Source organism: Procambarus clarkii, chromosome 27, assembly GCF_040958095.1.
Source record: "Procambarus clarkii isolate CNS0578487 chromosome 27, FALCON_Pclarkii_2.0, whole genome shotgun sequence".
Taxonomy (NCBI): Eukaryota; Metazoa; Arthropoda; class Malacostraca; order Decapoda; family Cambaridae; genus Procambarus; species Procambarus clarkii.
Window position 1 is genome coordinate 13,647,391 of NC_091176.1, and position 26,997 is coordinate 13,674,387.

The 26,997-nt window shown below is 35.5% G+C and overlaps 1 protein-coding gene across 2 annotated transcripts in view; it reads left to right on the plus strand.

Moving 5' to 3' along the window:
• The window catches only part of emb (exportin-1 emb), a 53,999-nt gene extending 27,002 nt beyond the window's left edge, over positions 1-26,997 (plus strand). For both annotated transcript variants that reach the window (XM_045749365.2, XM_045749364.2), the window contains exons 7-19: positions 293-421; positions 2,382-2,537; positions 3,506-3,697; positions 10,430-10,633; positions 13,270-13,543; positions 14,135-14,298; positions 15,172-15,306; positions 16,084-16,188; positions 16,302-16,541; positions 17,931-18,125; positions 18,556-18,808; positions 21,884-22,152; positions 22,716-26,997. In XM_045749365.2, coding sequence (XP_045605321.1) covers positions 293-421; positions 2,382-2,537; positions 3,506-3,697; positions 10,430-10,633; positions 13,270-13,543; positions 14,135-14,298; positions 15,172-15,306; positions 16,084-16,188; positions 16,302-16,541; positions 17,931-18,125; positions 18,556-18,808; positions 21,884-22,152; positions 22,716-22,862 — 2,463 coding nt within the window. In that variant the 3' untranslated portion in view covers positions 22,863-26,997. The remainder of the gene's footprint in view (positions 1-292; positions 422-2,381; positions 2,538-3,505; positions 3,698-10,429; positions 10,634-13,269; positions 13,544-14,134; positions 14,299-15,171; positions 15,307-16,083; positions 16,189-16,301; positions 16,542-17,930; positions 18,126-18,555; positions 18,809-21,883; positions 22,153-22,715) is intronic.

Here is a 26,997-nt window from a genome sequence, read left to right on the forward strand (position 1 = left end):
AGGATTCGAACCTGCGTCCGGGAGCGTCACAGACACTGCCTTAATTGACTGACCTACGACAGGGTAAAAGGGTTGAAACCGAAGAAAACTTTGGTTTCAACCCTTTTCCCTGTCGTAGCTCAGTCAATTAAGGCAGTGTCTGGGATGCTCCCGGACGTAGGTTCGAATCCTCATCACGGCCCTTGTGGATTTGTTCATTTGATGCATCACGTTAGTGTGATCTCTGTGTGTGATTTATTTAGTTATGTTTTGTCATTGGCACATTACTGATGCATTCAATATTACCTTTCAGTTTTTAGGCCTGCCACTGTTTCGGAATGTGACACTAAAATGTCTGACGGAGATAGCTGGTGTTGCTGTACCTTCTTACGATGAATCCTACATAATGATGTTCTCCCAGACTATTACACAGCTGCAGGAGGTCAGGAAACTACTATATGTTGGATAATGAGAATGGCTTAACTTTATTAAATTAAATAAACATTTGCAACCTATATAGACTGCATTCAAGACAAAAAGCTTAGGCATACCACAATTAAGGATATCTTTAGTATTTTCATTTAAGAACAAAAGTATTATTGCAGTTGATGAGTAATGTAATCTAATGACAATTCCCCCCATTCTGCATGATATCTTGAATGGTCATATTGCCATTACTATCAGCATGTAGCTGACATGTTTCTGCAATTTTTTTTATAAATATGCATTTATTTTTGCTTGCAAAAGTAAGAAAATGGCAAAAAAACTATCTGGTTTTCACAGTATCTGGATGGGGAAGACGGTAGGTTTTCCCCATCCTGAGGGAGACCCTGAGTGCATTAGCTCTGGAATCACTGTAAGAAGAAAGACCATAAAGGGGCTAAATCTTTGCCAGATTTTGTAAAACCAAGTTTCTTTGCATTATTGACCAGTGAAGTCCTGTGTCAATTATTTTATTTAGCTTGAGAGCATTTTTGTAAATTGTAAACTCGACTCCATTCAGTTGCATCAACAAGTGAAAGCTCCTGTCTACCCCCTCTTTCCACCTATACAGGGAGAAAAAGAAAACCTAAGAGTGGATATTGGTATAAATTCAGCACCAATTCTTGCTAATCATGGGATAACATTGGCACTATACTGAAAACAATGATCTTAGCAATGACATTCATGACAATTTACTAAACCGAGGACCTGTAGTAGAATATATAGCATGAAGATGGGATCAGTATCATGTAAAGATTAAAAAATAATACCAAAGTTTGCAGCAAAGCTAGTACCTGAATCAAGTCATCTTTTCAACTAAGTACGTATAGGAAATGTAATCTAACGACTTAAGGAGATTAGGAGGAGCAGACAAGGTATGATCACTTTGTACAAAATATTGAGGGAATAGACAAGCTAGAAGACCAATTTAACCCTTGGACAGCAGCAATAGCAAAATGGTCATTACTTATGCAAAAAAAATAAAATAAGCTAAAATTTAATTAAAGAATTATTAATTTGTATGCTAAATGTAAAAAAAAAAAAGAAATGAAAATGTGAATATCTTTCTACTGGGTGGAGGCACTCTGAAAGGTGGACTGGCTATGGGATCTGGCTTGTCAACCCACAATGCCCGACTTTGCTGACACTGAGGTATGAGAGACACGACTCCTTGTGTTATCCTCAGATGTTTCACGCGATTGTTTATCACTGGTTTCTCTTTATTTACAAGAGTACGTGTGTTGAATAACTTGATAAATCACATAATGCATGAGGATAATCTTTCAATTGATGATTGGTTTACTTGGTATACTCCATTACTGTAACGGGGGGTGGGGGAAATAGCTCTATCTTGTCCATTATTCATCATTATGTCCATCATTACTAGAAGATTAAACTCCAATATGTGCACAAAGAGCTATTATATCCTTATTTGCATCATATGTGTAAAGCCCAGACAATAACTTTAAACCGTCATGTGATGATAGCCGCATTCCTACCAAATCAACACATGATAACCTCTGTCTTAGGGTTAAATTAAGGGAAACTAGAAGTTGAAAATAGAGGGTAACAAAAATCCCTTCACAACCTTGACTGCAAGTGCATCTCAGAATTCAAATGTCAAGAGATTAAAAGTGCACCAGATTAGGTGGTGGTTTCAAGAAAATAGACTTCAGTCCCCATATATTCCAGTAAGTACAGGCAATCCCCTTACAAGGAATGAGTTACATTCAAGCCACTGCGGTTGGAACATATGCATTATAAATTTAATCATAGAAATGCTCATTGCTTTTATGAGCTAACATGGGGTGTAATCTCTGTTTAGAACATTGGAAATATTACAAACTTAAAATAATTTGTCCAACAATTATTGTTATAATGATGAATTTTCTGTGTGCTTAAATACATTTCACTTCCAGATGCTGCCATTAGAAACAAATATCAGAGATGCATATGCAAATGGCCAAGATGCAGAGCAGCAGTTTATTCAAAACCTGGCCTTATTCTTATGTACCTTCCTCAAGGAACGAGGCTCATTAGTGGAAAGAAAACAACTTAGTGATGCTTTACTTAAGGTGAGTATTACTATATTGGTGAATTGTCTTATGAAATATATGCTAATATGTCATGTCATTTATTGGCAATATTCAGGATAATCTCTAAATAATAAGATTAGGTTAAGGCTGCTGTTCCTGTGTTGATTGAACATAATATATGACCAATGTTAGACCAGCCTGGATAGTGAAAAAAAAACATTCAGTGGTCTCAGTGATTTTCAATAAGGATGGTACTGATAGACACCCAAGCTTAACAGGCTAAAAAAGGGGATTGAATCTATAGAAACTTGATAAGATCCAGAAGATATGATTATTACATTAAATGAAAGATCCTTGGAGATAAAGTGGTTAAGGACAAACTGTTTCAGCTAAGTATAACAATGTAGTTCAGACCAGTTCAGTACACTTTTTTTGTTTTCTCTTCCTTGCAGGGATATTCCTGCAAGAGGCCTAACTAAGCCTTTGGCCGATGTACAGTGTTTCTCATTTCAATTTTGCTTCAGTGGTGGATAAATGTTTATGGATCAGGTGTTGCCTTCAGTAAAGTTGTCCCATGTGTTGAACTACTTATGGACTCTTAAATCTATTGTAATCTTTGTAAGAAGATAAAATAAGATATATAGGAAATTGAGAGTAGTGTTAAAATAAATAACCAAAAGTGAAGTGAGCCCCAAGAGCTGAGCGTTGTCTTTATTGTAAAGATGTATAGACATATGATAGGGGCTATTTTTGTTTAAAAAGCTTTATACAAGTATTGGTTTGCCTTGCAAGTGATGTCTGATGTAGGTTACTGGGGATGACTTCTTCATTTAGCTGTGATAGATTGTATTATTCTTCATGGGAATTACAGTCATAAGCTACAGTACTGTAGTTCAAACAATAAGTTGAACATTATACTCTGTGAAATATGGTCGACTAGATGCTGAAAACTTTTATAACTTATTTGTTACAAGTGTTCATTGTTTTTATTTTTTATTTTTATTTAGGCTTTGCAGTACCTGGTATTGATATCTGAAGTAGACGACACAGAAATATTTAAAATTTGCCTCGAGTACTGGAACACACTAGCTTCTGATTTATACAGGGAGTCTCCATTTCTCCCTCCAACCGGCGCCTCACCACTCTATCTTCCAAGACCAAACTCAAGACGACAGTTCTACCAGCCAATTCTTACGAAGGTATGTTGGTCACATATTTTCATTAAGTGCAGATTTATTTGTTCTCTTTTATTTAACTTGCATAACCTTGTACACTTTCAAGTACAAGTAACCAAATACATCTAGTCTGATACCATTATATGTTAAGAGAAATTCCACCTACTGTTGTATGGTAGTCTGTAGAAGTGTTATAAAGTGAGTTGAAGTGTGGAAAGAAAGCTTGATTAATTTATTTTTCAGCAAGGTTTGTGTACAATATCTTGAATATTCTTCATCTTTTGGGTAATTATAATTTTTTCTGTTTTGGTACAATATTTCAAGAATGCCTAACTGGCTATTTTGTTTAATTATATAAATGTTCCATGGGGTTTGTCTTTGTTTCTGTTAAAATCTTAACACTTCATCGTATTGACAATAAAACAAACAATATAGGCAGAACTTTATTTGCGAGATGTTCCAAACGGTCTTTTGGACCAAGTTAGAATTTGAAGAATTCCCAGAACTCCAGGTATTGGTGCATTTCAACATTATACAGGCTTAGTACGGATTATTAGATGACCTGTTGGTGGACATGCATACCACAGTTTTTTTTTTTATTCTGCATGCCACAGTCTCTCATTACATATATTCTTGCATTATTGTACATCAGCCATTCCAGAGTTCATTGTGTTCTGTATTTATAGCTGGAAAGTAGAGCGAGCACTAAATATTAATGTTTTATTAAGTAGAGATAAGTGGCCTTTGATGCCTCTGGAAGACATATATAAATTTTTTTATGGCTTTAGTTTTGCGTGACTTATAGGAAAATAACCCTTGAGAAAATTGAGTGCTTCCTGTATACAGTATGATCATAACCCAAACTTTCCATTTTATATTGGGCAGTTCAGCACTCCTTGAAAGCCATTTTGAGAGTAATTTTACTATTGAAAAATTATACACGTGTAGAATTGTAAATGCACATGAGAGTAAGTTTCTGCCCGAAACGCTATATGTATTAGTGGCTTTGCAAGAATGTAAAAATATCACTCTAAATTTTAATAGAGTAAAAATTAGAGTAATTAGAATGTAAAAAATATCACTCACCAACCCATTGTACCTTGTAAATAAATTATTATTACAGTATTTTTATTATTATTATTATTATTATTAAAGTGGACAATTTTAGAGAGTTTTATTGCCGTCTTGGCCAAGTTGTCTTAATACTAGACACTTGTCTTGTTGTAGCGTGCAAGATCCTGCTCTAGAGCCCTGTCTCATATCTGTTGCACCTTGTGTTTTTATTCCTCCCAACTTCCTTGTATGTAGACTGTGTTAATGGTATCTAATGAGACCTTATTTAAGGTCCAAAGCTGTGTTATTACATTTGCCAGATTAATTTATTCAGTTTTATTGTTGTGCAAGGTTCCGGTTCTCATGTTGGGGGTGTGTGTACTTCAGTCTCTCTTTCTCAAATTTCTGTTGTTGCCTTTCCTTTGATATAGGTGGAATGTGGATAAACACTAGTACAACACTAAGCAATAAAGAACAAGGATTCTCTTGCAGTAGTGTTTACTCCCCTCAGTATCTTGTATGTTATGTCCTCTTCTGCTCCTCCTCGTATGTAGGGTTGTTAGATTGGGTTCTCTTAAAAATATTTTCATATCTTATTCCTTATTTCATATCATTGTTGTAATCGTAGGTATTTTTAAATTCTTTGTGTTTAAAGAAGTTACGAATTATATGCTGGTGCTGCGTATTCTGATGTTAAATTACACAGTATAATGTGCAAAAAAATTTACACAACCTAAGGCATTGTTTAGATTTCTAAATATCGTTTTTAAATTTTTAGCTTCCCGTGTGCATATGATGTTATCACGTTTGCCAGCTTCTGGGGTTAGTGCTGGAATTATGAATACCAATTTTTTTATTTATTTTTTTTGCAGTTATCTTTTGATTCGGATCTTTTTGGCGGGGTCAAATAGTGGCTGCTACTGCTAGCTAGCCACACTGAGAGATAACTTCACATACTGGTTCTTTGCTGTCTTTGAAAGCCCATTGGAGACCAGAGGGAAAACCTGGCTCTCACAAAGACACAGTGAGCAGGGGTCATGATCATTCTCACTTTAGAAACAATCGCCCATAAATGAAGTTAAGGAAAACAACTACAAGGTTCATGGAGTAAACAAAGCAGCAAATGATTGCAAATAATTCACCCAGAAGCTAGGTCAATTACCACTTTGTAATAGCTGACCACCATCAGAGGTCACAGTAGTAGCTGGCAGCTCCTGTGGTGCACAGGAGCTGCCAGTTCCACATGTCATGTCAACAATCCTCAATCCATTATCAGACTTGTCCAACCTGTCCACGAGTCGCTTGCTATTTGAGTCTCGGATGTTCTAGATAAGTGTTGGCCCATCCTTTGGAGTGTTATGTGCTTGGATAGCCAACATTTCTCTAGAAAAGGTGAGTATTGGTCATCCAAGCCAACACTTATCTATTGTTGTTTGCCCTCTATTTCATATCTTGGTGTTGGTACTACTCCATTACCCAGTTAATTATCTTTTGCTAGTTACACGAGTATACTTTTTTTTTTATACCTTCATGAGGAACAGTATCAAATGCCTTCTACTAGTCTTCTTAGCCCCTTTTTTTTTTCATGCTCTATTTTAGAATTGTCAGTTTTGTGAGATGATTTTCTCAGTTTAAGTCTTTCTTGCCCCCACTATTATGGTTTGTTATCTAGGTGCTCCATCTTTTTCTTCATTATTCATTCCAGTTCTATGTAAAGATTTTTTGCTAATGACATTAGTCCATAGTGTATTGATTCCATTGTACCCCTTGGAAATAAAGACCATGTTTATCCTGAAATTTTTGGGACTTGTCCGTTCCTCTGATTTTTCATTTAAAATTGTAAATAATGAATATGAGCAATTAAAACTTCTTGCAGCCATTGTGACTGGTCTAACCCTAGTACTTACCTTTTACTTGCTATACTGTAATGTTGCATTTAGCTGTCCATCTTTTTCAGTCTTTGGCCTCCATTCTGATGGAGGTACAGCCTGCTATTAGTCCTGGAGGACTAATTGCAGGCTGTACCGTGCTGGTGTTTAGTCTTGTGCCATTCTTTTTCTTTTCTTTGGTCGTGTCTCCTTTCAGCTCAACAGTGTAAACAAAATACATTGCAATGGTCCCAAGCTTCCAGTGGTAATTTGTTCAAAATTTTCTCAATATTCAACTCAGTTTGAGTGAATGTAGTAGGTATCCGTCAATCCCGTGGGGTTATGGAGTTATGCCCTGGGTGTCGAGTTGGATGCAACGTCTGCTGTGGCTGTGAGTGAATAATAGATGTGACTACTAGTCAGCTAGTAAAGATCCTCTCCTCTTTTTAGTTTGTCTTCCTGATCTTTCCTCCATTGTGAAGGAGGGACTCCACCCCCCCCCCCCCCCCCCACCCCCCACCCCCAAGCTATTTTCATGTGATTTAAATTGACCAGCATTAGCTTGGCAATTCTTTCCCTTGCTACTGTAGCTGCTTTATCCATGATATAAAATGATAAATGTTTTATTTGAGGTGTTGGATTTGACAGGTGGTGGCAGGATGATCTAGAAAATGATCACATGTCTTCACAGAGGCTCTATGGGCACTGAATTCTGAAATTGTCATTTCTGTTCCCCATCAGCCTCTGGCATTTGGAGGAGCAATGTTACATCTGTTAAATTACTCTGCAGTATCTACATTAAACAGCCAAGGATGTCAGTCGAATGCAATGCTGAATTGTATAAAAACAACTAAGGATGTGAAGTGAACCACAATTGTTAATGGTACTTAATCCCACCTCTTCTAGCTGAAGCTCATTCAACTTGTATACCACTCGCTCCATTCAAGTACTTCTTTAAATCTTTGGCTCATTTGTGTTCACACAAATGTGCCTTCCATCATGATGTCCCTTGCTGGGAAAATAGTGCCCCTCAATATCTTGTACATTCATTCTCCTTGGGTCCTTTCTCCATTCTACTGTTGTTAAAGTTGGCTCTTAGTTTGTTCTCATAGTATGCCCCACTAAGCTCTGGTACGTGTCATGGCATACCTTTCGACTTTCTCAATTTTCTTCTTGTGCTTTACCAGATGTGAGTTCCATGCTGGAGCTGCCCAAAGATCTAGATCTCACCCCCCGTAGACACTGATAGGTAAGCACCACCATCACCTTCACTCTGTATTCATTCATTACATTCTATCATGGAAAATACAGAAGGCAAGAGAAGGGTGGGTGGTTTGCATTTTCCTAAATTATCCCAAAGAAACAAGAAAAACAAAAACTTTAAAGTTTGCCAACAATAAAAGGATGATCATGAGCTAAAAGACAGGCTGGAATAAATGGGAAGAGACTGGGCTTGGTTAGAAAATATGAGAAACGGGGAAACAGGATTGTTAGAAAAGTGTAGTATCCGGATGGGGGAGGTGTTGCTAGTGAGGTCTTTGAGGGTTTAGTTCTGCGACTACTGATGTTCCTGTTTATGTAAATAACCTCGCTGAAGGAAGATCATATGACATATGCATACGAAAGGTAAAAAAAACAAAAAACGTACTGGTTGATACATCAGGCATCAACTATATGCTGCTAGTATTTGTAAACAAATGTCTGCTGATGCTTAATCATAATTAATAGAAAGTAATGAGGTTTGAGAGGTGGAGGGGGGGGGTAGAAGATGCCCCCTCTCAAACCTCGGTACAGTATAGTACAGTACAGTGAGGGCGGCAGTTTCAAGAATCGGTTAAGGAGAATATCCTGGGTGTGGATATACTGCAAACATTAGCACCAGAGGCATGTTTAAAAAGAAAAACATCAGTGATGGCAAAACTGGCAAGCATAAGACTGGGCATTTGTGCATATAAACACAAATATTTAATATGACAAAAACTGGCAAGCATAAGACTGGGCATTTGTGCATATAAACACACACATTTAATATGACAAAAACTGGCAAGCATAAGACTGGGCATTTGTGCATATAAACACACATATTTAATGACAAAAACTAGCAAGCATAAGACAGGGCATTTGTGCATATAAACACAAATATTTAATTTGTCTCAAAATATTTACATAACCTATATTAGACTAGTTCTAGAATGTGCAGCAACAGCATGGTACCAATGTATGTTTAACAAGAGCAAAATGAAATTCTAAGATATAAAATTGAAACTTACCACTGATAAAATGTGAGCTATGGGAAAATGCCAAGAAAGCTAAATCTAACCAAAAGAGAGAAGTTGTACAAGACGATTTGATCGTATGTACAGTATACGTACAGGGGAATAGTTTATGTGGGTAGATTTGATTTTTCCAGGAGAGGAAAAAATTGATGAGGGGGGGGGGGGCAAACTAGTGAAGTTGGAAACAGTTTGACCAGAGAGATGTACCAAACAAAAAAAAAATATACAAAGATAGTGGTAAACAAGTTGAATGAACTTCAGCCAGAAGTTGTGAAAACAGCCACAATGCATAGCTTCAAGAGGAAATATATCAATACTAAAATGCCAAGGTACAATAAATCAAAGATTGGGATCTAGGGCTAAAATCCGTACTTCCTTTATACAGTCATCAGTAATCTTCATGATTATTGATGACTGAAAATCTAATTAGTAAATTTCCAACATTTTGTTAGATTAAGTAACAAAATGTTGGAAATTTACAAACTTTCCAAGAGTTGGAGCAAGGCAAATATTTGTCTTGTTAAATACTGATCTTTGAGAAAGGGATGAGTAAGAGAAGACCAGAAAGATACAACACGGGCAGACAATTATAGGCCTTGGAACAAGAGTGTGACTTGAGAGTAGATGCAATACCAAAACTGATACTGGACGTGCATATAAATAGAATAACGTCAGCATTTTTTGTATCTTTCCGAGGCAATTTGCACTGTCTGTCAAACCAATCTTTAAATATGCAGCATCTACTTTGATTTTACATTTAGTGAAACACACAAATCATGAAAACTGGCTAAGGAAACAAAATCACACCAATTCTTGAACAAGATGTTGTGACTGGAAGTTGGAAACACAATCTACTTGAGAACTACCCTCACATTTGTATATATATAGTTAAGGGTAGTAAGCATATGGAATGTACTGAAAAGTGGTAGGTGAAGCTGCCTCCATCCACAACTTCAAGAGCAAATATGAAGTAAAATGTAAAGAAATTTATGCACCAGGGACAAATAGCATGGAGGCAGGGTCCAAAGAGCTAGATCTCACTCCCTGTAGGATACTTCTTATACTTTCATTTATTCATGGGTTACCTCACAATGGCTACAATCTGTACACATCTAGTTGTTTGCATAAATTATTCAGGTGAAACAGTAAATTTTGTTTTGACTGGAATACAAACAGAAGGTACAGTACTAATCATGGTTTTACTGTTTATTGGTTTACTTATTGAAGCTGCCACTCATATCTTAAATTGCTCTTGCTGCTCATAACTTTTTCTGCTGCACTTTAGAGTAAATCTGTGAACTTTATAACTTCCTTGATCAACTGTGATTGACATATCTATATCTAATATTTGGCTATATGTAATGGAAGCTTGATACAAAGGTGATTGCAGGTGTTAGTCTCAACTGACGAATCAGGTGGGTGTGTGTATCAAGTATTAAAGCTGACGTGTTTAAAGTTTGGCTCCATGGTCTTTAGCATCGAGGTTTTGTTTAATAGATATATTCATTCTGTTGTGTTGAGCATAAGCATTTGTGACATAAGATAATGATGCTTTGCAGGTGAGAGCGTTGATGATCAGTCGAATGGCAAAACCAGAAGAGGTTTTGGTCGTTGAAAATGAGCAAGGTGAAGTAGTAAGAGAGTTCATGCGTGATACAGACTCTATTAATATGTACAAAAATATGCGCGAAACTCTGGTTTATCTTACGCATTTGGACTACGCTGATACAGAACGAATCATGACAGAAAAACTCGCCAATCAGGTATGTGTTGGTGTCAGCGTAGTTTTTTATTAACTTTTATTCACAAGACATTGCCATCTACTTTAGAGCTAACTGTATTACAGGTATTTTAACTATTGAAATATCTATTTTTTATATTGAATATACAGTATCTGTATAGGTATGAATAGTTGCATTTTCCTTTAGCATTTGCTCTATATGCCTAATAATAAATGTTTATGCAGGCGATGAGTCACAATAACGTGGCTGAAGTATGTTGACCAGACCACACACTAGAAATTGAAGGGACGACGACGTTTCGGTCCGTCCTGGACCATTCTCAAGTCGATTCTCAATCGACTTGAGAATGGTCCAGGACGGACCGAAACGTCGTCGTCCCTTCAATTTCTAGTGTGTGGTCTGGTCAACATCAATAAATGTTTAAATTTTGATTTAGTCTGAACATGTTTTTACCCTTTAGCAAGTCTTGCCCTTACCCTACCCAAGGCATTTTCGTGCGTGAGCATGTGTATCTCCCTCTCCATCTTTTGCATTTGTTTCCTCCCCCACTTCCCCGTTTCATGCCTGCAAGTGAAACACTGAGCTAGGTGCTGGCCAGGAATGGGTAGATAATGTATATATATACATTATATATATATATATATATGTCGTACCTAGTAGCCAGAACGCACTTCTCAGCCTACTATGCAAAGCCCGATTTGCGTAATAAGCCAAGTTTTCATGAATTAATTGTTTTTCGACTACCTAACCTAACCTAACTTTTTCAGATACCTAACCTAACCTAACCTATAAAGATAGGTTAGGTAGGGTTGGTTAGGTTCGGTCATATATCTACGTTAATTTTAACTCCAATAAAAAAAAATTGACCTCATACATAATGAAATGGGTAGCTTTATCATTTCATAAGAAAAAAATTAGAGAAAATATATTAATTCAGGAGAGTTATATATATATTATAAATATATATATATTATAAATATATATATATATATTATAAATATATATATATATTATAAATATATATATATATATATATATATATATATATATATATATATATATTATAAATATATATATATATATATATATATATATATGTCGTACCTAGTAGCCAGAACGCACTTCTCGGCCTACTATGCAGGGCCCGATTTGCCTAATAAGCCAAGTTTTCCTGAATTAATATATTTTCTCTAATTTTTTTCTTATAAAATGATAAAGCTACCCATTTCATTATGTATGAGGTCAATTTTTTTTATTGGAGTTAAAATTAACGTAGATATATGACCGAACCTAACCAACCCTACCTAACCTAACCTAACCTAACCTAACCTAACCTATCTTTATAGGTTAGGTTAGGTTAGGTAGCCGAAAAAGTTAGGTTGGTTTAGGTTAGGTAGGTTAGGTAGTCGAAAAACAATTAATTCAGGAAAACTTGGCTTATTAGGCAAATCAGGCCTTGCATAGTAGGCTGAGAAGTGCGTTCTGGCTACTAGGTACGACATATATATATATATATATATATATAATGTAATTTTATTTATTTTGTATGAAAAGTTAATCTTATCCAAATTACTCTTCATTGTGTTCAGCAAATTTGAAAGACATACTTTGGCATCATGCAATGTGTTGTTTAAAGTATTTGAAGAATATAGTCCCCTTTCCATAGTTTTGGGAGCCAATTTATTTGGATTTATATATCTAAAAAGAAGCTTTCGTTTTTCAAGTTTATCATAAGTGCGTTTATTACTTGAAATGAAAATGCCAGTGCCTGTTTCCTGTTAACATTTATTATGCTGCTTTATTTTGAGAGGTGTTGTGTGCCTGTGAAAATTACATGCCTGTTTTGGTGCTTCAGGATGTCTGTAATGCATCTAGTGTTTGTAAATTGAAAAACATATCCAAAGTTGTGCAGTTGGTTTCTAAGAAGTGGAAATAGTGTGTGTATGTAGTTTACATAGGATTTCTGTGATGCTAATAGTACTTTTAATAGAAATAGGGCATCTAGAGGTTGGATACTGTATCAGTTATGCAAATTAGGCTTTTGTAGAGTATCACTTTAGAAAGAAACGGTACCATCGTTTTGGTCATTGGGGGCCTCATAGCCTGGTGGATAGCGCGCAGGACTCGTAATTCTGTAGCGCGGGTTCGATTCCCGCACGAGGCAGAAACAAATGGGCAAAGTTTCTTTCACCCTGAATGCCCCTGTTACCTAGCAGTGAATAGGTACCTGGGAGTTAGTCAGCTGTCACAGGCTGCTTCCTGGGGGTGGAGGCCTGGTCGAGGACCGGGCTGCGGGGACACTAAAGCCCCGAAATCATCTCAAGATAACCTCAAGATATAACCATATTATAAATATAGAACTTGTATAGAGAGAATATAACGGTTTCAAGATTATTTACTTTAATAAATTTCTGCTGTGATATCATTTAATGCAATGTGAGGTGGTTGATGATAAAACTGAAGGTTGAATGAATGAATTCAGGAAGTGAGGTAGCTGGTTGAATAATATAAGTAATCAAGTACAATATTGTTAATAAGCTATGATTTGTATTGCATTACATGCTGAAAAATATTTGAAAATGACTAAATTTAAACAAATCAACGATCAGCTTGGTAATGCCCCTCCCACCCCCAACCCCCATTTTTTTTTTTTTTAGGTTAACGGCAGTGAATGGTCTTGGCGAAATCTAAACACCCTCTGTTGGGCTGTAGGATCCATTAGTGGAGCCATGCCAGAAGAAGATGAAAAGCGTTTCTTGGTGATTGTGATAAAGGATTTGCTGGGTCTTTGTGAGCAGAAAAGAGGCAAGGATAATAAAGCAATCATAGCCTCAAATATCATGTACATTGTTGGACAGTATCCCAGATTCCTTCGCATACACTGGCGCTTCCTGAAGACTGTCATCAACAAACTTTTTGAATTCATGCATGGTGAGTAGAGGCACATTGCAGCATATTAGGTTGTCAGCTTATTGTTTAAGTGACAATTATGATTAGTTACGGGTTTGTGAGTTAACTTTTTATTTAGTGTAGAATTTCATTTTCTTATCTCAAAGGGTTGTACAGATTACCACTTGCTATTAAGTTGATGTTTAGTTCATACAGATATCAGTCTTGAGCTGATGTCTTGTGTACCTGTGGGTAGTATTGAATCTGTCTACTCTTATAGCCTGGCCTCAGGTCTGGCTTCTTTGGTGATGCCTGAGTATGGCTTGCATATATTGCCAGTTTTTGTGTGTATTAGTAGAAAAGGTAAAATTGTTAAATATATTTTGTGATTGGTCAGGTTTTTGAAACGGTAAACAGTAGTATTTGAATAAACCAAAAAACTATTACGGCATATGATGGGTTCAAATAAAATTCAAGCTAAATTAAAGTATTAAGTTGAATTATTCTAAACCATTATCTTAGTAATATTTACCAGAATGAATAGGAAAGTTTAATTTATCTTAATATTTATTTGATTTTGAGAGGTCTCTTAAACTATTTTTCACAAAATGTATTTTTTTTTCTCCTCCCAAGAAACCCATGATGGTGTTCAGGACATGGCATGTGATACCTTTATCAAAATTGCTCAGAAATGCCGCCGCCAGTTTGTTCAATTGCAAGTTGGAGAAGCAATGCCCTTCATTGAGGAAATACTATCTTCCATCAATTCCATCATTTGTGATCTACAACCACAGCAGGTGTGTATATTTTTTCATCTTGTGTAACTTGACATACAGTATTTCATTGACCTTGTTTCAGTTCTTGTTCAGTTCTTGTCGTTACCCTTCCTGTTGTGCAGGCAACAATTCATTACATTAATATGGGAAAGACAGGATTTGCTGATAATGCCAGACCTTGCACTGGGAGATAATGACCACTGATATAATGGATTAAGAATGGTAATGGACAAGACTACTTGCATGAAGTCCTGTAGGAAAGCAAACTGGAATGGAACACACACGTACATCATATACATACATATATATATATTTGTATGTATGTATATTCCTACACCTATACATAAACTGTGATCATTGTTGCATACATGCATATATATACATTGCATGTATAAAAATTCTAAATATTATAATTGCATATAGCACAAATCTTGCTTGCAAATATATATATGGATATCACTTGTTTTTAAAAATTAGTAGTTCCTAGCATGGTGGCCTAATGCATGCTAGGTCTGCATCTTTTTACTAAGGCCTTGAAAGAACGCTAATGGACTCTGGAATTTTTTCCAAATATGGCAAATGATTGATGAGGTATCATGTGTCAACTGATGTCACCTAGAATGGGTGGGGCTTTTGAAAAATATGGGACACCTTGAAATCATCTCCAGGTGATAAGAGTATATGGGCCAATCACCCTCGAGGGATTCCATTCACCTGGACTGTATGGCTCCTGTGGACCCCACGCGTGCGAGGCCGTAGCTCTATCGACATGACTATGAGCAGTATTAAAAAGGAAAGTTTTACCCTCAAGGGATTGGAGCAGTGAGGGTTGAAGGCATTTGCTCTTTATTGATGTTTACATGCTATAAAATGTAAATAATTTTATTTTTGCAGGTTCACACTTTCTATGAAGCAGTTGGATATATGATCAGTGCTCAGACTGACCAAGTTGTCCAAGAACACCTCATTGAAAAATACATGACACTACCCAATCAAGTCTGGGATGAGATCATCAACCAAGCATCAAGGGTAAGCTCTCATTCTTGGTGCTGAATCTAATTGTAGAGAACACAAGAATACAGGTTACTTTAAAAGGCATATTCGCCCCATGCAAGGCAGATCCTAACATTATTTATATTCACCACACCCTCTCATGTAATATTTAGCCTGATGTAAACATTCTTGCTGCCTCATGTATTGTTACCCCTCAACATACTACATAAATATACAATATTATTTCCTACTTTAAGCTCATAAAAAAGTTATCATGTTTGAAATTCTGTTCTAAATCTTTTGGCTCTGGTAGTTGTTTGCCCGCATACTTTTCTTTTGCCTTGTGAAATGCAATCACCCCTGATCTTGTTTTAAAGATATTCCAGTCTTGTTTTAAATAGAACCAACATGTGATCAAACAAATCTTCAGGCAGTTCACTCATTCCAGTCATTTCTCTCATTTTTCTTTCCTGTGTCCTTAACCCCTTAACTGCTCAGCTTCCAAATATGACATCCCCCAGTGCGCAGGAAATAAATTCTCATAAAAAAATCTTTGTTTTTTTAAAGTGTTAAATCATCATTTAACATGTTTATTTAAAGTGTTTAAATCATCTTTTATCTGTGTCTGGCATTAATATAGCACATTAAATAAACATCCTTTCTTTAAGGACTGTTGCCACTTCAACCTATTTCTGCTCATGATTTATTCTCACATTTCATACAATCATCTGAACCTACTTTTACATATAAATCATAGCAAAATTGTCTGATTTGTAATGATGCAAAATGTTGACCTTCATATGTTTTTTTCAGAATGTTGACATTTTGAAAGACCCTGATGTTGTAAAGCAGCTAGCAAATATTTTAAAGACCAATGTTAGAGCATGCAAAGCATTAGGACATCCCTTCGTTTCTCAGGTATGTATTTTTTGTCTGGTGTAACATATTTGTTTCAAGCTAATATTTTATCTTGTATTATATTTTGTGTGTGTGTGTATATCTGAATGCCACTAATGTTTATGTATTTTCAGCTTGGGCGCATTTATCTTGACATGCTGAACGTATACAAGGTTATGAGTGAAAATATTAGTGCAGCTATTGCCCTTAATGGTGAGGGAGTGACCAAGCAACCTCTCATCAAATCTATGCGTGTAGTTAAGAAAGAGACACTCAAACTTATCTCGGGTTGGGTATCACGATCAGATGATTATACATTAGTTTTGGATAACTTCATTCCACCCCTACTGGAAGCAGTTTTAATGGATTATCAGGTATGCAATGTTATCATTTTGTGTAACAATTCTTATTTAATAAAATTTGCCTTCGTCAAACATTGGAACTGTAATGTACATTTTCTTATTGCCAATTTACAGGCCATTCAAGTTGATAAATCTATAAGCATTAAAGTAAATTTAAAGATTTTGTGGTGATTTTTTTTTAAACCCCTTATAGCTTGCAGATATACTAAATAGAAATTTTATGTAGTTCTTAAATCTCAACATTTATTAGTATTGTTCTATTTTAATTTTCCACTTTCAATAAGGGAACAATTAGCCAAGATAAATGAAGGTAGTCTATATACTAAATAAGGTATTAAAATAATCAATTGTCCATTAATTGCACTATAGATTATCTCGGATAAACTAGCACCTCACAACACTCAAGAGGTTGACTTCTATTATGTCATCCTAATATATATATATATATATATATATATATATATATATATATATATATATATATATATATACACACATATATATACATATATATACATATATATACATATATATACATATATATACATATATATACACATATATACACATATATACACATATATACACATATATATACATATATATATATATATATACATATATATACATATATATATATACATATATATATATATATATATATATATATATATATATATATATATATATATATATGTCGTACCTAGTAGCCAGAACGCACTTTTTGGCCTACTATACATGGCCCGATTTGCCTAATAAGCCAAGTTTTCATGAATTAATTGTTTTTCGACTACCTAACCTACCTAACCTAACCTAACCTAACTTTTTCGGCTACCTAACCTAACCTAACCTATAAAGATAGGTTAGGTTAGGTTAGGTAGGGTTGGTTAGGTTTGGTCATATATCTACGTAAATTTAAACTCCAATAAAAAAAAATTGACAACATACATAATGAAATGGGTAGATTTATCATTTCATAAGAAAAAAATTAGAGAAAATAACTTAATTCAGGAAAACTTGGCTTATTAGGCAAATCGGGCCCTGCATAGTAGGCTGATAAGTGCGTTCTGGCTACTAGGTACGACATATATATATATATATATATATATAATATATATATATATATAGATCTATCTATCTATCTATCTATCTCTGCCAGCATATTACCCTGCATTCTTCTCAGTAAATCTGGTCATGTTCTCATTAGAATCTTTTTCATCACTTCATTCATCAAACTTTAAAATTATTCTCAACCTACTAATAAGTTTATTTGACTTGTACATTTTCTTCTAAATATTTGTGATTATCAGGTACATTTATGTTGCCTTTTCATTTGGTTCTTGTTCAACTGTGCATTTACAGTGTCAGTACACACCTAATGAATGTTAATGGTTGTTTCAGCGAACTGGTGTTCCCTCGGCACGCGAACCTGAAGTTTTATCAACTATGGCTACCATTGTAAATAAACTAGAGTCGCACATCACCCAACAAGTCCCAAAAATATTTGATGCAGTTTTTGAATGTACTTTATCAATGATCAACAAAGATTTTGAAGAGTTTCCGGAGCACAGAACAAATTTCTTCCTTCTTTTACAGGTAAGCTTTATAAACGGGAGGTGGCAAACCTAACCAAATAAATCTCTTGTATCCTAAATAAAGTAAAGATGGTAAAAATGCACTGTTTATTATTGCAAGAATTTGTATATTAAGAGAAAGCTTGTGTGTCATTGTTCGTTATTAGTGTACTTTTGTTATGGGATGTCACAAAAACTAAATATGGGTGATGCAATCCTCTTTCTACTGTTACCTTTTTTTTATTTTTATAATCACATCCATGCCATTTTTAAATTCTGTAAGTCTGCAGTGTAGGAAATATTGAATGCTACAAATTTTTGTAATAAGTTTTGGAGTTAACTAACAGTGCAATTCTAAATTTGATGTGTGAAGTATTTCAGATGAACATACAGATTTCTAGTAATAGTATTTTTAGTCATAATACCTAAAGAAATCTTTTTTTTCTTTTCAGGCTGTTAATACACACTGCTTCACAGCACTTCTCAATATTCCTCCAGCTCAGTTCAAACTTGTGCTAGACTCTATAATATGGGCTTTCAAGCACACCATGCGTAATGTTGCAGATACTGGATTGCAAATCCTTTACCAGTTACTACAGAACATCTCAGCGCATGGAAGTGCTGCTAGCAGCTTTTATCAGACGTATTACACTGACATTCTGCAGCATATTTTCTCTGTTGTTACAGACTCTTCACACACTGCTGGTAAGTTGTGCTGATTTTATTAGTTACCTTAATAATACTGTATATTAAATAACAGTTGTGCAAGATTTTGCACCTGTCCTCTCCTGCCTCATTCCCCGTAACAATCCTTATTGGGATCTACATTGATTTTTGCCCCACTACCTACCAAATAAACCCACTCACACCCATTTCACCAACACACCCATGGTAGTGGCTTTTCTTACTACATCTACACTGGAATTTGAAGAAATAAGTGAGAAAACCCACAGGACTAGACATTAGTAATAGTAATGGGAGAACAAAGCAACAGTTATACTGGTCATGTATAACTTGCTACTAAACAGGCCAAGACTCTGAGACGACCATGATGAAAGCTGTGAACCTGACTAGACTGCTCATTGTTCAAAATTATTTTTATGTAACCACCACATCTTTCAATATCTCTAATGCATCGTGCTCATGTTGGAAGATCTTACCTTTCAAGAACACAATAAAGTAGCCGTCACACCCGCAAGAAAAATGACAGGTTGGATAACGAGCTTTTCAAACTAGAGATGCTATACAAATGATACTCATCAAGATGCTAGTGCTCTCTTAGAGTGGAATACTGTTGCACAATGACAGCCCATTTCAAAGCTGGAGAAATTGTTGACCTGAAGAGCATGCAGAGATCCTTTTACTGCTAGAATCCACTCGGTAAAACATCTAAACTATTGGGACCAACTAAAGAGCCTAAATCTGTGTTCCCTTGAGCGCAGGCGGGTAAGATACATAATGATTTACACATGGAAAATAGTAGAGGGGCTGGTTCCAAACCTGCACACAGAAATAACATCACATGAGACCAGAAGGCATGGCAGGATGTGCAGAATACCCTAGTATAAGAGCAGAGATGCAATAAGTATTATGAGAGTGAAGTCTGTCAACATCAGAGGCCCCGTGACTGTTAAACACGCTTCCACTACATATAAGGGGCATAACTGGCCGACCCCTCACAGTGTTAAAGAGAGAACTTAATAAGCACCTCTAAAGGATACCAGGCTGTGATTCATACGTCAGGCTGCTTGTAGCTGCGTCCAACAGCCTGGTTGACTAGTCCAACAACAAGGAGGCCTGGTCAACGACCAGGCTGCGGGGACGCTAAGCCCCGAAAACACCTCAAGGTATGCAGTATGGCCAACTACTCAGTGGTCAACAACAAGGCAGATAGTTAAAACACAGATTCCAAGTGAATTCTGCCAAATTATTGGCTGTCTTAACTCGATTTGTTAGGCAGGGAATTACTCACCAACAAGCTTATGCCAGCATACTGTTTTTGCTGTTATTGCACTATATTCATACACATTATATATTAATATTTACATGTTTTGTTCAATATAACCGTGCAACTAAGCTAGTATGGTGTCCAAACAGCATAGCGGCTTCCATACACTGTATGACATGTCACCAGTCAGCATACAATGCCACCTCCCTCAACAAGAAGCTTCTGCCAGCATACTGTTTTTGCTATTATTACCCTATACACACACATTATATATAAGTATCTACATTTGTGTTCATAATGAACCACTAAGCTGGTATGGTGAGTCCCAACAATATAGCGGCTGCCACACACCAGCCAGCTGACGATGCCACCTCCCTCACCAAGATTCCTCATCCCACCATACTATGTACATTGCTTATTCTCACCACAGTGCTGCTGTTACCAGAATCCTAGTCACTAAATCCTGTAAATGAAAAATTTTCCACAAGTTTTATTTTGTAAAGGAACACGAGAAGTCATTTCAAGATTCTTCGATGGCCAAAACAATGGCAGTGTGCTGTGACTAGCACTGTGAACATCTTGACCAGCATTGTGTTCACTGATATCTGAACATTGTACACAGTCTTTATCACAGTCAGGCTCTTCTGTAATACTATCACCAATAAATAATATCAGTTACGTATATGTATTTTGACATTTTTAGGCATTGCTATGGTCACAGACTGAACAGCAGTACTGTTAGCTCATTCTGCATGCCTTGGTTGCTTACTCGGTACCGAGGCCTTCAAACCCGTCTGACACCTCCTTTTTTTTTTTTATGCCATTCATTTAATGGAACCTTGAGGAAGCTTATGTGAACCCCGCATAGCTGCGGGACTTTTAAATCTTACTCAGTACTTTAAAATGTATATATATATATAATGTGCGTCATGTAGGTAGGTAGACCAAAATCGTACACATATAATTAGTCCCCTTCAAGGGTTAAGGTAACTTTAAAGTTAAAGTATTCATAATACTTTGTAAGGAAAAGGCAGCTGAAGCAGGAAGCAAAGGCAATTTTTAGTGCACCATAAGCATACAGGAAGTTGGCCAAAAAATTAAATTTAGAAATCTAAACAAAGATTACAATTTTGGCAGCAAATGTTATACCATTACAGTATTAAAATATGCAGCAACTGCATGGAATTCATACATCAGAAGGCACAAAATTAACTTGGAAGATGTAGAGAGATTTGGGGCAAGTACCTGAATTTCAAGGGCTTGGCTACAAGGGTGCACTAAGGAAACTGTCTCCCAATCAATAGTATTGTAGACTAAATTTGAACAGTTGTGACCAGATTTACTTACACCTATATTTATTTTATAATGCACAGATTGTTTAACTAGCAACTAGAAGAGAATCAAAGAATATGATAGACCTTGTGGACAAGGTCAGCAGCCTCTTTAAAATGAGATAAAATAGTAAAAGGGGACTGCAAAAAAAAAAAGCAATAAATGTATTGAAGCACTCGTTACAGGTAGTTTGACAAGTGGAATGCAGTGAAAGATGCCATGGTGGAAACCACTTCAGTCCACAGGTCAAAGCAAATACAATGTAGAATCCAAATTTTAAGAGATTTAAAAAAAAAAAGCACTTTTTTCCACCACCCACTGTAACTTCTCTCTCCACTTTCTGAGCACATTACAGCATGTTCTTTTTATACCATCCTGTTCATATACTGATGTTTTCGAGTCTGGCGATTTGATAACTTTCTTAATGTCCTTCATGCTAAAAGTACAATTTTTTTTTTCTTTTTCAAATTAAAATGCAAATTTTCAATTTATTTTTTCAGGGTTAACAATGCATGCTTCCATATTGGCATACATGTTCACATTGGTTGAGCAAAATCGCATTACTATCAGTCTGGATGCTGCGAACCCCTCAGCACCTAGTCAAACCAATGTCACCTATGTGCAAGGCTTTGTGGCAAATCTTCTCAAGGCTGCTTTCCCTCATCTCTCAGAAAATCAAATAAAAATCACAGTGCAAGGCATGAACGACTTGAATCAAGATATTCCTGCTTTCAAGGAGCATCTTAGAGACTTCCTTGTTCAAATCAGAGTAAGTTTTTCAAATTTTGTAACATTTAACATTTAATTCTTTATAATTTTTAATATTTAATTCTTTTATATTTTGTAATGTTTAATTAATGTTAAGGTGAGACACACATGAATGGCCAATAATTCCAGCACCAAATATCATTAATACTGTATTCCTAAAGAAATTGCCATAAACACGTGAAAAGGTACAGGGGACAGTACCTTTGAGATGTCCGGCAGTATACTAAAGAGAGTAGCCCACCCACCATTCAGTCACCCAAGCTCGACCTACTTTAAGTATGTTTTGAACAGTGTATGTTGTATTACAAAGTGATTACTCATACTGTGTTATTGGAATGCAGGAGTTAACATTACTGAAAGATCTTTTACATAGTTGGTTATTCTGTATCATACAACTTTAGTTGTTAATTCTAGCTAATCTTTCAGTTGTGCTTTACCTGCTTCAAGGCATTTTAAAAAATGGTAACAGGTAAAGTGAACTTTTTGCAAAATTTGGCATAATTTTATTGCATTGTTTTAAATTTAATTTATTTAATTAATTTATTTAAATTTAATTAATTTCAGGAGGTAACAGGCGATGATGACAGTGATCTTTATCTGGAGGAGAGAGAGGCAGCCCTTAGACTTGCACAGGAGGAGAAGCGTCGCGTCCAGATGAGTGTACCTGGTATCTTAAATCCACACGAGATTCCTGAAGAAATGCAAGATTAGAGATAAGCTACCTCCCAGCTTAGAGATTCCATCAGATTTTTATGCCATGGAAAATTCTTGTGTCCATTGATTTTTGGTCCAATATTGTTTTTGCATCTCACTAAATGTTTGAGGGGTTTTAGAAACCCAGGAGTTCAATTAAAATTTTTAGCTTGAGACAGTTATGACAAGGGTAAAAATTCATTACATGAAATGAAACATTTGTAGTGATTGTAATGTTAGGCCACTTTATGGCCTCAAAATCTCATGGGATTTAAACCAAACCCAATAGAAACTTGGAAATTTGATGGCACATTTGTCAATTAATAATTGGAAAGACATTTGTGAACCTTTTAAAAGTTCAGGTTTACAAAGCTGTTATCCTGGTATATGGGAGAGTTGGTTGCTAACTCAAGTCATTATTATACCATTACAATTTTCTATATGCTAATAAATTTATATTTTGATTATAACATTTATTATTACCAGTTTTGGTATTAAAAGTGTCAAGAGTACAGAATATGATCAGTCATGGTGTACCGTCTTCATCAGTCTTAATTTTTTTTTATACTGTAGATTGATGGAGAAAAATTGCCATCTTGTTACCATAGCCAAAGCAAAAATGTTTGAACATTTTTTTTTATAAGTTGATTTTATTACAATTTTAGTATGTTGAGTTAATGTCAGATTGCTTTTTATGATCCAGTTTGTTTAAAAAAAATGAGTTGTTGCTGATGTAATTTTGGTATTGTATTATGATAATCTCATTCAATTATTGGTTATACATATTTGGATAACTTCTCCAAAGTAAAGTGCAGTTCTGTTAAAAAAACAATAATGCATTTATGAGTGGTTTACGAGCAAGGGCTAATGTCGGACTTGTCCAATGCATTTATTTGTTGCCGATTGATATGCTTACCATACTAATAAAGTATATTATCTGATCACTCAATTTTAAAGATTTTTTAGGTGAAAGTTCAATCTATACAATGTATTTTTCCTCGGTGAATGGTTTTGCTCAGAATTAGTGTTGAGAAATTGTTTTCCAGGTCATAGTTTTCTCCTAGTCTTTGCACCCCTCACCCTCTCTCTGCCTTTACCACTTTTTTCAAAGATCACTTTATTGTGACAGCAAAATGGCTGTTTAATAACTAGAACCGAGAAGTTTCATAAAATAAGGATGTTTAACATTAAATGCTTTTGCTTTGGTAGCTTAGATTGGTATTGTTTTGGGTATAGAAAAACATTCAAAGCTGGAAAGCCCAAAGGTTTTAAAGTCAGTCCTCATTTTTGTAGGGGATGAGCTAGATTTGAGAGAGTGTTGTCATTTTCTCAGTTTTCTAATTTCTTTTTCTTTACAAAATGTTTTCAGTTGTTGAAAATTTATATGCATGATTAGGAAGTGAAGTTGTAGAAATTTGTTATAAAAAAAAAGTGTGCCAGAGCTGTGAAACCATTTATACCTGCTGAAGCTTATTGCATCAGTAGGGACTTACGCTTTTGTGTTAAATATACCATAAGGTTTCTGACTTAATGTATGAATCGGTGTTTTGAATGAGGGAGCGGCATTCTTGTATTATTAAAAGTGGCTCCTTCTGTTTGACCAAAGTATATGTTTTGTGAATGCAAGGAATGCTTGTAGTTCAAAGGTTTTTGTTTTCTGGTAGTGTTATGTGAGCAAGCTAACAAAGATTAGAGTTTTGGCAAAATATTGTGATAAGGAACACAGGGATGAACATTGTTCAGTTTTGAAATTGAGCTTTTTCATAGTTATTAATACCTTTGATTTTTATTATTATATTTATTGGGAAGGGCATTTTAAGACTGACAAACAAGGTTGAAAGATCACCGAAACCATAAGACTTTAGTTTCAAATGTCAGTTTTATCTGTGATGATTTGTGCATGACAGCTAATGAAGATATCATTAACTGTCATGCTTCTGTTAAATGTCATTAACTTCTTTGAGGTTGTCTGCAAAAGTCTCTGAAGGTAATACATCGATTTCATAGCTCTTGTTTAAAGACCACTGGTAAGTATAGTTTCTCCCACAGGAAAGGAATTAAAGATGAAGTATATCTGCAATAATTCCATAAGTTTGTTAGATGCAGTCCTAAAAAAATCAAAATTATGACTTATTATACATTTAAATGTAATACAACAAAATGACCTTTAGCTAGAGTGCAGTATTCTATAAAACATTATCTTCATCTTAACAAGCTGCCAGTTTTGATGTGAATTAGATGGTAAAAAGAGAGTAAAGGTATTTGTAAGTGGAAGTAAACAGGAATTCAACAAAATTTTAAATTAAAAAAATCACACAAGGAAACTCAAGTTCTCCTTGAGTGCATATGAATATTTTCTTCCTCTTCCTCCTCTTTACTCATTTCTCCACCTTCCCCCACCCTTCTATTCACTTCTTCATTCCTTATAATTACTACTTCATTCCCTGCCTATGTCTTTAACTACTTCCTCCTACCCCTATCTAGTTTCTCTCACTACCCCCTCCTTGATTCTCCCCCCCCCCAACCCTCTGCCATTTTTCCCTCTTGTAAAGAAGGAAATTGTTCTTGCATTAATTTTTTTCCCCACCGTGTAAGAGTTGTCCTCAACATATCCTTCTTGTTATACGCGGATTCTGCTTTGTACTCAAAGGCTTCAGCGATCTATATTGACATTACCTTCATTAACAGACACACCATACTTCACAGTGTGTGTTCCAAATGTAAATGCCCATTATAGATACAGGTACTGTAAATCTGTAAGAGCTGGCAAATAATGAATGCTGTGTAGCATGTGCTTGAAATTTAAGCTCCCTGTGATTACTTTTGACTATGGGAGGCATGAGTTCAGGTTTTGGAATAACTTTTGGGGATATTGCGTAATTTTTTATTAATATACAAGTTGAGTTTTAGTTAATTGGTAAAAACAATATGAAAAACAGTTTATCTGATATTTAAGTTATTTTCTGGGATGAAATCAACATGGGAGGAGTCTGGAGATCTCGTGCATTGGGAGCTTAGTTGCATTTTATAATTATTCATATTTGACATGACACTATAATTTCTTTCAGTCTAGGTGGCTCTTGGTATAAATATCCTTGTTCATTATTTTTCTTGGAAACTCCCTCGCTTGTGAGGTTGTATGTGTGTAATTTATTTTGAACACTTCACTTTGTATTGAATGTAAGATAGTGTTGTATTATGCAGTCTGTCGTATTTCTTGATTTCTTATCTCTGCTGTTCTAAAGGGGCCGTGTTGGCATAGTCAGTCCCCACATGCTTATTGTAAGTGGACAAAACACAACTTGATTTTCCATCAGTGCATTATGCTTATGATTTTCATAGTGTTTCAAAATTTCACTTTAAATGAGGCTGCATATGTCTATATTTAGTGGTTTAGGAGAGGATTCCGAAGAAACAGGTATCATATAACTTAGATCATCGTGTAAAACACTGTTAACCGACATCTAGGTCATTTGCATTACCTCAGGTGTTCTTTTCAGTTTTCTCTTGATAATTCAATTGGAGTTTAATATATGGCCTTCAATCTTGTACTAGAAGATTTTGGGTTTACAATTAGTTGCCCCAGTTACTCAATATTACCAGATGTGTGTAAAATCCTCTGTATGACTTGCTGTAGAATTTTGTGGATTGGTATAAGACAAGCAACTAAAGGTTTTGCCCTCAAATTGAGAGCATCCTTTTGTAGTCGAAATTACAGTCAACCTCTGAGCAACTAATCTATTGGGTTGCAAGTGTCTGACCACCTCCACAGAAATGTCCCTTAGTGGTAGTGGATGTAGAATTTGCACGCGAGGATAGGTAATTACCTAAATAACCCCTCAAAAGTTGTCTGTTGAGATGACGTGATTATACCAACAGCAGTGTAGTATGTGTGGGCTGCTGGAGGACAGAAGTAACCCATGTGGGCACAAAACTCAAGTGAAGATGTGAATTATTGCAAACTTACCTCTACAACTCCCACAGGTTATAATGTACTTCCAACCCCTTAGTATGTTTGTTGTGTGTATCTTCAGTGCGTTAACATGAGTTGCACTATCTCTGTTTTAAGAGATGCAAAGCATAGTGTGACTGAACATTTTGATATTCTGCTATTTGTGCAAAACTTAGCAAAATAAGAAAATATTTTACAAGA